We start from the raw sequence: 10,822 nt of genomic DNA, 5'->3' as shown, positions 1-10,822 counted from the left end.
TCATAGCCCTGGGAGCAGGACCAGGCCCCACCCCAGAGTCCTGATTCCCCCCAAGGGGCACAGCACCCTGCCCGGCCCACCCCCATATGTACACGGCTGCCCCCTACTGGGGACAGGTGGGGGCAGGAGAGGCAAAGTGTACGACCCCTTCCCCTTCATAGCGCCAATGACCCACCAGGAGGACCCGAGGCCAAGGGAAGACTCGACAGAAACAGGAAGACTGCCTCTCACACACACACATGCACGCACGCACGCACAGGCGTATGTGCACACATCTGCATTCACACACATATGTACACAAACACACCCACATCTGCAACTTCTGCCTTGAAAGGTTTTGGCTGTTGGGGTCCCACGCGTCTGTGATCCACAGCCTCTCACAGAGGAGGAAGGTGCCCTCTGCAAGGCTGGTGCCCTGGTAAGCCACACCAAGTGGCAGTGCCCGTGCTGGCAGAGCAGGTCCTCATGGCCGGGCGGTCCCGGGCAGAGCAGTTGCCCATGCCATGTCCCTGAGGTAGCTGGTGCCTGTGCAAAAACGTAGGGAGCCGTGCCTCCCAGGCCACCGCCCGAGGGGCCCCCTCATACTGAGGACTCCTCGGGGTTGGAGTCTGGCAGCGGCTGGCGCTGCTGCAGTTTACGCCTCAGTTCGTCGGCGAGCTCGGGCAGAGGATGCCCGAGGCCGCCGCGGTCCTCCCCTCCCAGCTGGAGACGCACGTAGCCGTTGGCGTTGGAGTTCCGGCCACCTCCCAGATGGAGCCGTGTCGGAGAAGGCAGGGGCTGGCCGGGGATGCCGGGGGGCGGTGAGGGGGGCCCACCGCCAGGCTGGCACCGGGCGTGGCCAGGCACGATCTTGAGGGACCCATCTGAGTAGTAGTAGCCCACAGGGTCCCAGAGCTTCTCGTCCGTCTCGGGGCCGGGCCGGAAGGGGGGGCTGGTGGGCTCCTTGGGTAGCTCCAGCGGGTACACCAGAGTCCTCTCGGCCGCCTTGGCACCTTTCTCCAGCTCCTCGCGCAGCCGCCGGCGCAGGGACAGAACCAGCAGCAGCAGCACCAGGCACACGGCGCCCAGGGCCACCACAGCCAGCCACACCAGCCCCAGGTTCTCCAGCGGGGCCCGGGCCTCCAGCGTCACTGACGGGCCAGCCACCACCGCCACGAGGTAGCCTTCAGCAGCCAGCCGGGCCCCCTGCTCCTCCGAGAAGCAGTGGTAGGCACCGGCGTGGCGGGGTTGGGCAGCCATCACCACCAGGGCCTGCAGCCGGGCATCATAGAGGAAGGAGCCGGGCTGCTCCGCGGGCAGGTCGCGGCCCCCGAAGGTCCAGCGGGCGTGGGCGAGGTTGGAGGAGAGACGGCAGGGCAGCACCAGATCCGTGCCCGCCACCACTGTGATGTTTTTGGGCGTAAGCCTGACTGTAGTGGCGGAGAAAAGGAGAGTCAGTGGGGTGCAAGATGCCCAGGGCGAGGGAGGACAATGACACCCCAGTTCTGGTCCCCCGAGGCCCGTACACCCTGGAAGGAGGGCTAAGACAACAGCCTACCTTTCTTACTGCCCCGGAAATTACAGATGCTCGAGGTATCCGAGACCGCCACGTGCTGGATCAGCAGGGACCTGGTGCGAGGAGAGGGATCCGTCAGTGTCCCGGCTCCAGCCCCCCTCCCCTCCCCTCCCCGCTGGTCCCCGCACATGCAGAAGCCCCCCTCACCCGGAGTGACCGCCCACGGCCACGCAGCGGCTGCTGTTGGCGTTCCAGGCACAGTAGGGGTCCCGGGCGAGCACACAGTCGGCACAGGAGCGGTACTTCATGCAGTCGGCTGGGGGCAGCTGTACCAGCTGGGAGCGGGAGCCCGCGAAGAGCAGCTTCTGCCGGAGAAGCACAGGACGGAGACTGAGCCAGGTCCGGGCCGTGCCCGGGCGGGGGCTCGGATGACTGCCAGGGCGCCGGGCCGAGGAAGTGGGCTGTGCTCACGTCCCAGAGCGGGAAATCTGAGGGCTGGAAGGCACTCAGGACTTACTATAAGCCAGGAGCAATCCTAAGCCCCTTACAGCTGTGACCTTGTTAGAAAGGAACAGCAGACCTGTGAGGCTGAGAAGTATCCTTGTGCCTGCTCACTCAGACACACGTACACACACTCACACACAGTCCCCCCCCACATGCACACACACATACTCTTACACTCACACACACTCACTCTCTCTCACACACACACACACACACACACACACACACACACAGCTCCAGAATAGTATAAATAGCGCAGGAAGTTCAGTTTCCGCAGATCCCGTCAGCCTCACAATAGCACCAGCAAAGCATAAAGCATTTTCCTGTTTCAATGGAGATAGCCAATCTGTGTGTTTCTGCAACTACAGGCTTTCTTTCTGCCATGATTCCACGTTCTGGGGAACAACCTGAGCCTCCAGAGTTGGGAAACGCCAAGCATGTGGAAGTGCCACAGACATGCGGGAAGAGAGGGGCTGGGGAAGGGACGGGAGGGGCTGGGGAAGGGACGAGAGGGGCTGGGCAAGGGACGAGAGGGGCTGGGCAAGGGACGAGAGGCGCTGGGCAAGGGACGAGAGGGGCTGGGCAAGGGACGAGAGGTGTTGGGCAAGGAGGCGCTGGGGAAGGGAAGCTTCAAGCAGCACTTCAGGGAAGTGCTGACTATGCTGGGGGCTGGGGATGGCAGGCAAAAAGGCATCACGTGGGCGTCAGGAGCCAAAGTGGCATGAGGCTGGGCGGGCGGCGGCACAGCCCCCCCGAGGGGCCTGAAAACAGCTGCTAAGTGCCGTCAGGACCGGGCTGTATAGGGTGCCCGCAGAGTGCAGATTCCACGAGAGCGTTCTCGCTCCCCTCTCGGGCATCTCCCCGCCCCTGGGGGCCATGCGGGGACACGGTGGGTGGGGCCTGATGGTTACCTTGCTCCGGGACAGGACCAGGCTCTCCACAGGCTCCTGGTCAAATAGCTGCAGCTCCTCAATCAGGTGAACCCAGGGCCCCAGGCTCACAGCCTTGAGCAGCCAGCCGTCTCCTGTAGGAGTGGGGGGGGAACAGATGTCAAGTAAAGGGCAGGAGGGTCCTGGGGTGGGGCTGTCTCTGGATCTCCCTGCCTCAGGCACACAGGCCTTTGCCTATCCCTAAGCTGCCACATCCGTACCCACCTGTGCCGATGAACAGCACCGTGTAGGTGGCTCCATCAAGCCCCGTGACCCGGTCCGCCACCAGGTGGGTGAGGTTGGCATTCTTCTTCACCAGCAGGGGGCGGCCCCATCGAGGCCTCACCTGCTCCTCCATCAGTGGGTGCTTCTTGATGAAGTTGAGGATGTTGTCGGGCAGCTCCAGGGAACTGGTGTAGCCGTGGCGCCGGTGCCAGTTGTTGATGCACTGGGGGGTGGGCAGGGTTTGGGGGGCAGCTGTCAGCCCAGAGGGCAAGGCACCAGAGCAGAGAAGGTGTGCGCGTCCCCGCCTGGGACAACTCACCGAGCCGGGCCTCGGGCTAGGGACAGGGTCGGTGTAGCGGCCCCACTTCTGGGCCTGCTCGTGGTACTCCTTGTAGGGCCCCTCGAACACCTTCTGGATCTCCTCCAACTGGTACTCGCAGACTGCTGACAGGTCCATGTCGCCCCTGTCACAGCAAGGGAGGGACCCCAAGGGTCAGAGCTGGGTGCCCACAGCACAGGGCGTGCAGCAGGAAGGGAGGGCCCGAGCCCAAGGAGGCCATGGCCACACGTGATGTGGTGGCAGCTCAAAGTGCCACTGGGTCACCTCTCACGGAGGGGTGGTGAAAGGGGCAGGAGCCCAACGTCCTGCTTGACCCCCAGGACCTCCCCGAGAGGCCTGCCCCATCAACCACCCCTAACCCACAGACCCGCTCCTCCCACCCCCGAGGGCTCCTGGCCAGCTCACCACCGCGCCCGGAAAACCCCGAAGAAGGTGGTGTTGTGCCAGGAGGCACCCTGGAGCGTGTGCAGCGCCTGCAGCCGGTTGAAGTAGAGCTGCCAGTCGGGCGCAGAGCACACCAGCCGTGCCTTCAGAAACGTGGTCCACTTCCTCTGCAGCGTCCGCGCGCCCCCCACGTCGCCCTGGCGAACGGCAGGGGACACCGCGGCCGGTCAGCCCTGCTGGGCTGCCGGGCACCCAGGGCTGCCCGCCTCGGCGGTCTATACCTTGCAGACGCGGGCCACACGGGCCACCACCTGCTCGGCGTAGCAGTCATACTCCACAGCGCGTTCACTGAAGAAGAAGTACACCTTGTCGTCGTCCCCCGTGTAGCTGCCCACACTCTCTGGGACGTAGGCGGAGCCCACAAAATGAGGTTCTGGGGGGAAGGGGAGGTGTGTCAGCCCAGACATCGGGCCCTCCAGGTGCCTCCCACACCTAGCTGGCTTCTCAGGGCTCACCGTTGAGCCAGAAGGCCAGGTACTCAGTCTTCATGGCGTGATGGGGCCCCATGTTCCGCAGGATGACTGGTTCCGTGCCCAGGAAGTTGTTGAGCGTGGCCGAGTACAGCTCACCGTCTACAGGAGACACGGGGTCAGCCCATGCAGAAGCGAGGTGCAGACACCCAGGCCACGTGGTCCCAGAGCAGGAACAAGTCCTGGGGACCCCCAACCTGCAATGGGACAGCCACTCACCCACAAGGAGGCCGGTGTGGCCCTTGGCCGGGTCATAGGGGCACTTGCCCTTGCCATCCTCAAACTCGCTCCGCTCCAGGGTGAAGGTGAGCATGTCCTGGGGGAGGGGACACGGCCATGAGAATGCAACAGGGACAGGCCTGGGGCCTGGGGGAGGGGCGCAGCACTCACAATGTAGGCGCACTTGGGCTGGAAGGCGTAGGTACCGCACACGTACAGGTGGGACGTATTATATGGCTGCAGGAAGCGGATGAAGTTGAAACACTCCGTCTGGGGACAGAGAGGCATCTGTTAGTCTGAGTGCCTGGAACACAGGGACCCCGGGACCCAGACCACCACTGGGACGGAGCGGAAAGAGCGTGCATCATGCACCCCCCGCCCGCCAGCAGGTCCCAGAGAGCCGACCTGGTTACTCTTCCCTTTCTGGATACACTCAGCCTTCTTCTCCACTGGCGCCTCCCATGAGATCTGAGGACAGGGAGGGAACACGTCAGCATCGCTGCAGGTGCACACCAAGCATGTGTCATCAGCACCGCTCGTGGCAGCAACATGGGGACTCCGGGTGGGAAGACACTGTCCCCACTCTCTGGGAGCTTATTCCAGAGAGGACCAGGGCCCCCGCTCCCCCAGCACAGCGGTCCCAGCGAGTGCTGCAGACTTGCAGGCGAAGCGACATGCTCACCAGGGAGGATGGGGCGGGGGCGGCCAAGCCCAGGGGACAGCCCATCCAAGCGAAGCCCCCAGGTCCTTTCTCTCACCCCTGTGTGCCTCCCGCTCCCCCACCTCTCACCACTCCCTGCAGCTCCAGAGCCTCCACGCTGAAAGCAAACAGGGCCTCCCGGGCCCCGACGTACAGGAGCCCCGTCTTCTCGGTTAGGGTCAGCGTCAGGAAGTCCTGGATGCCCGTCTGGGAGAAGCGCCGCACCACCGTGGCTAGCTCTGCAGGGACAAGGCCAAGGCCGGAGTGACCAGGGCTGGGGTGAGTGGACCTTCCCGGGACTCCAGGCATCCCCTCTCCCCCAGAATTAGCCCTCCTCTATGCAGTGGTCACTGCACATTAGAGCCAGCATCCCACAAGCAGATGCCAGCCAAGCTCCTCTGACCAGCAATAAGGGGCATTTTCTGAATAGGCTTTTGATTCTGACAGCTCCACCCAAGCCTCCCTGGCTTTCTCCACCCAGGGAGGCAAATCTGGGCTGGAGAGGAGGAAGGAAGGAAGGAAATCTCAGCCACAGCTTCCGGCCAGAGGAAACCATCAGCCTGGTGGCTCTCACTCTCAGGGTCAGCAGCCACCTCCCCACCCCGCCCCCGCTTCCTCCGTCGCTGCATCCTTCTCTGCTCTGCTGCCCGCTGCCCCCACCAGGGTCCAGCCTTGCCCTGGCCCTGTGATCCAGCTGGGCAGGATGGACGGAAGTTGCGAGCGTTCCTTGTCTCAGAGAGCCCTTCCCTCCAGTGGGTCCCAAATGCAGGCTGCTAGGGTACAAGCAGAGTGGGCCATGGAATGTGGAGACCAGGGCAGGGAGGGCGGGGTAAACCAGAGGCTGGGGACCAGAGATGGTGCTGCAGCCTGGGGCTGGGGAGACCTGTTGCCATCCGTTGAGCAGGGTGCCACGACATTCATGTAGCCACAGGATTCCCATGTCAACCCCCAAAATAGCTGCTGGACTGTCCTCAGGGTCCCCCTAAACCACCCTTAGTGTCTGGAGCCAACGATGGGCCCAGACACAGACCAGCAAGGGAGGGCTTCGCTAGCACAGAGGAGCCTGTGGGAGGTGACCTCATCCCAGGTCCCCAGAGCGCAGGGATGATACAAACACCTGACATCACCTCTGCATGCAGGCGTGTGTGCACAGAAGGGCTGTCAGGCCACTGACCCCCTCCCCCACAGGAGCATGTGCACATGCACACACCCCACCCAGGGCCATCAGATGGCACGAGTATCAGGTCAGCAGAAGGGGGAGTCTATCATATCAGGATCAGGGTTGCTAAGGGGGCTCCTGGGGGCACAGAGCTTGAAGACTTGGGAGTGGGTGGTAACACCCTTTGCTTCGTGCTTATCTTGGCTCAGGTTTCTCTCTTTAGGCTCTCAGTGCTAGGGAAAATTCCGGAAGTGAGATGTGGGGAGAGAGACACAGAATGATCACTCTTGGATAACAAGGCAGCCAGGTCCTAAGCGTAAGGAGGGCCACCCCAGATCCTGGCCTGGACGACCAGTTCTGGGTTCCTAGAGCCACTCACATTTCTTAGAAAGCTGTGTCACGTACATGAGAGCCTTGAGCCCAACTGCAGAATAAAGCCAGACGTTCCAGAAGGCAATTCCTTAGCACCCCTCTTCCCCCAGCAGTCCCTCCTGGCCTTCTGCTCCCAAGCCTTCAGACACTCACCCCCAGAGGATACCGTCTTGCGGGGTACCAGGTTCCACCACACCTCAGCCCCAAGGCCCAGGCCCCACAGCTCCACTACCAGCAGCCAGACGGCCCAGTGTGGGGCCATGGCACACACTCCGGCTCTGAGCTCCAGGCCAGCTGCCCTGCTGGGGGAAAAGAAAGGGTCAGAATCATAGCCAGAGAAAACAGACCGGAAGGGGGCCCGCACAAGCCCGCCAGGAGGCACTGACAGGACAGAAGGTCTGATCAGGCCTCCCCAGGGCTCCCCCCCGCCGCCCCAGCCCTGGGAGCCATCCCCTAGTCCCCTCCCACACCTGGCCTCTTCCCCACAGCTTCCAAAGGACCATGGGGTCTCCCTGAGGGGACGAGAGCCGAGTCAGCTGGAAGAGTGGACACTCAAAGATCCTCCGGCCCTCCCCCACTTTTCCTCTACAGGAAGTTGTTTAAGAAAATAAAGAGAGGACCCTCCTCCCCCACTCGGGCCTGACAGATTGGAAGGATTTCTTAAAATAACCTCTGCGATCAGGACCTGGCCCTACTGGGGCTCCAGCCAGCCCAAAGGGGATGAACCTGTAAGTGGGGCAGGCGGTAGGAAAAGCCCCCCAGAGAGGACTCGGTGCATCAGGCCTGCGGGGGTCGCGGTCCAGCCTCTCCCCTCCCCCAGCGCAGACAATAGCCGGGCAGAGCTCAAAACCCCGTTCCACATCACAGGGCTGAAGTGGGGCCGGGAGCTGGAGGGGCCCCCTGCTTCCCGAGGCCCCTTTGTTGCCCAAGAAGGCAGGCAGGAAGTGGAATGGGATGGGCGTGGAAAAGACCGGGGCTTCATCCTGTTCCACGCACAGCCTCCTAGGAGACACCAGCCCTCGGGCTGAGCGGTGCGGGACAGATCTCTGGTCTCATCAGGGATCTTCCCTGCGGCGCTTTCAGGCGGGGGCGGGGGGAAGTAAGGACCTCGCGGGGAGCGTCGGGGGGTTCCTCCTGAACCGCGGGGGCTACCGGAGCAGGGCCAGCGCCTGCTGCGCTCTCCCGGGGTCTGATGAGCCTTCCCAACTCAGGGATCGCTCCGGGACCCCGGCCGGGCAGGCCATCCGGATTAATTTCCACTGCTTCGGCCTTCCAGGGCACAGAGACACAGAAGCTGAAGATCTGTTCACCCCAAAGCAAAGGGTCCAGTTGGGACCCTGTCCTGGGTTCCCCGCGATTCTCCCCTCCCCCAGCTCCGGGGATTTGAATGCAAACAAAGCGGAGGCGCTGGGAGCGTGGCGGAGCCCGACCGACAGACGCCCCCTGTCGGCCCAGTTCCCCAGCGCGGGAAGGGCGGCGGGGGGTGGAAGGGAGCGGGGATGCGTTCACCCCTCAACCCGTCCCCCCCAACACACTCCCAGCCTTCTCTCGATTCCTTACCCCAGGCCCAGGCCGGACCCCGCAGCGCGCTCCGAGGCTCTGCCGGCACTACTCCTCCCAGGGCGGCGGAAACGGGCAGCCCCGGGGGTGGCGGTGTGTAGAGGGGTGCGGGTCCCGGCGGCGCGCCCCCCACCCTTGCCCACCCCGAGCGGCGGGCCGCGGACGGCGCCCCAGCAGCTGCAGGGCGAGCGCTCCAGGCGGGGACTGGGCGGCGCGGCTCTGGAGCCTGGCTTTCCAGGACAGCCCGCCTCCCCAGCGGAGCGGGCGCGCGGCCGGGGGCCGCGGCAGGGAAATCCGATCTCACAACATCGGCCTCCGTCCAAGCCCGCCCCAAACTTTCCGTCGGGGGTGGGGGAGCCGGGGGCAGTTCGGGGGCCTGGAAAAGATCGCGGGCGCGGACCGGACAGTACGAGGGACCCCCCGCACCCTGAGCCCCGTCCCCCCTGGCCAGTTCGTGCCTCCGGACGCTGGGGCTGCGGGCGCCACTAGCCCCGCTCCCGAGCCCCCGCGAAGCAGCCCGCGGGAGGCGCAGGGAGGCGCTCGGGCGGACAGCTGTCCTCGCCGCCGCCCCTCCCTGCGCCCCCAGACCCTGTCCCTCGCGCGCGTAGCGTCCTCTGCTCGAGTCTGGGGACAAAGCGGCGGCCCCGGAGAGCCCCTTGGCTCTGGCCCCGTGCAACCCCGGCCTCACTCACCTCTTCTTCGCTGCTCGAATCTCCGGGCGCCGCCCTCGCGTTCGGCTCCGACCACGGTCCGCCTCTGCCCGCGCGCCGCCGCCCGCCCGCCCGCGCGCGCCTGCCCGCCCTGCTCCGCTGCCCCTCTGCCACCGCCCCTCGGCCCGGCTCGGCTCGGCGCCCCTGGGCTCGGGCTCCCCGCGCCACCGCGGCGGGCGCCGGCTCTTTCTCCGCCGCTGCCGAGGCTCTCCGCCACCTCCCCCCTGACGTCAGGCGGGGTGGGGGATGTCGTCGGAGGCCGGGGGCGTGACGCGAAGGCCCGCCCCGGAGGGGGCTGCGACCCGCACGCCTCCCTGCTCCCTGCCTGGGGGCTCGGACCCCCGCCCTTCCCGGTGCCAGGCCGCCCCGCGCCCCCCGGCAGAGATCTGCGCCACCGCGCCGGGAGGTGGGGCGGGGGAGGGACATCGGGCCCTAGCAAGGCGGGTGTCGGACTCACCCGGTTTTTCCGAAGTGTCCCCCTAAGCCAACCGTGCGAGCTGGGCAGCCCGGCTCGGGAAGGGGTCTAAGAGGCTCCCCACGCTATGGTTACTGGAACGAAGGTGGGCGGGCCACCTTCTGGAGAGTATCCCAGGCTTCTCTTTGGGGCGCACCAGAGTGGTCTTTTGGCCCCCCCGATTCTGTTTCCTTTCTTCAACTCCCACTGAGCCCTGCGATCAGACCGGAACGGACTTCACCAGCCAGGAAGACGGACACCCCACCCCCACCCCCACCCCCCACCCCCGCCTCAAATCTCCGGAGACCTAATGCCTCTTGCTTCGCAGGCTCCAGAAGGGACCCGCTTAGCGACCCCTCGTCCTGATCCGGGTGAAACCACCCTCGACTCCAGTTGTGCTGAGCGTACCCTCAGGAAATGACTCCTCCTGGTGCCGCTAGAAGGCTGAATAGCAAGTGACATGAGCCCTGATGTTCAGATGAAACGGGCTGAGGGGAGCCTCGCTGGAGAAGGTCTCGAGCCTCCGCCCACAGCCGCTCCTAGAAGTACCTTGTAGCTCTGGCCTCCTGGGCTGTGCTGGGCTGTCCTCCTTGCCAGCTAGTTAGTCCTCGGAGCTGGGCGGGTGAACAGAGGAACCCCAGGGAGGCTACCCCACTGGGACCTGGAGACAGATGCCACCTCCTAGCTAGGGACAAAGGGCAGAGGTGAAGAGACTGGTGGCCCAGTGGCTTGAGTGGTAACTTTAAGCATGGTGCAGCCCTGGAGGGGAGGGACCCTTTAGGGCCTTGTCAGCAGATCTGGATTATAAATCAGTCCCGACAGGAGCTTTTGTTCTGGGTTAAAACTTGGCATCAGAAAAAGTAGAGACCAGAAGAGTAGTGGAGATAATTGGGAAAAGCAGCCCAGTTTGGATTCAGTAACAATTGGGTCTTTGGTGGTATACATAAAGGCCCCTTCTCCCGCACTGGCCACAGCATTTCCCAGCTCCTTTGCACCAGAAAAAGAAAAAAAAAAAAAGCTGAGGCCTTGGAGATACTGGAGCTAGGGGGTGAGCCAGTGAATCAGCAGGGGTGGGCAGGGAAGGCTCTGTTCCAGTTGACAGGGTGGGAGAAGATGTGCGACCCCCTTGTCCCAGTTAGACCTTGCTTTCTTAAGGGCAGGTAAATCCACAGGCGAGTACCCTCATATTTGGGTCTGTGCTTTAGACTTTGCAACCCGCCTTCACTCTGCCCTCACGACCA

The 10,822-nt window shown here is 64.2% G+C and overlaps 1 protein-coding gene across 3 annotated transcripts; it reads right to left on the bottom strand.

Moving 5' to 3' along the window:
• Positions 1-64: 64 nt before the first annotated feature.
• On the bottom strand, positions 65-10,055 carry SEMA4C (semaphorin 4C). 3 transcript variants are annotated; one of them, XM_068971499.1, is made up of 15 exons: positions 9,990-10,055; positions 7,011-7,156; positions 5,417-5,565; positions 5,032-5,094; positions 4,798-4,896; positions 4,627-4,723; positions 4,393-4,509; positions 4,159-4,310; positions 3,899-4,074; positions 3,473-3,617; positions 3,154-3,376; positions 2,911-3,023; positions 1,703-1,860; positions 1,538-1,608; positions 65-1,409 (listed from the first exon to the last, which is right to left on the bottom strand). In XM_068971499.1, the coding sequence occupies exons 2-15, from the start codon at positions 7,117-7,119 to the stop codon at positions 580-582; spliced, it is 2,502 nt and encodes an 833-aa protein (XP_068827600.1). In that variant the 5' UTR covers positions 7,120-7,156; positions 9,990-10,055; the 3' UTR covers positions 65-579. The 3 variants fall into 3 exon arrangements, with proteins under 3 accessions (XP_068827600.1, XP_068827594.1, XP_068827590.1); XM_068971493.1 differs by lacking the exon at positions 9,990-10,055 and adding an exon at positions 9,110-9,179; XM_068971489.1 differs by lacking the exon at positions 9,990-10,055 and adding an exon at positions 9,110-9,157 and having other exon boundaries at positions 7,011-7,159.
• Between the last annotated feature and the right edge of the window lie 767 nt (positions 10,056-10,822).

The sequence above is a fragment of the Capricornis sumatraensis genome, chromosome 1 (genome assembly GCF_032405125.1).
Source record: "Capricornis sumatraensis isolate serow.1 chromosome 1, serow.2, whole genome shotgun sequence".
Classification (NCBI taxonomy): Eukaryota; Metazoa; Chordata; class Mammalia; order Artiodactyla; family Bovidae; genus Capricornis; species Capricornis sumatraensis.
Note: the sequence above shows the minus strand (reverse complement) of the source record. Positions and strands in the feature narration are given on the sequence as shown.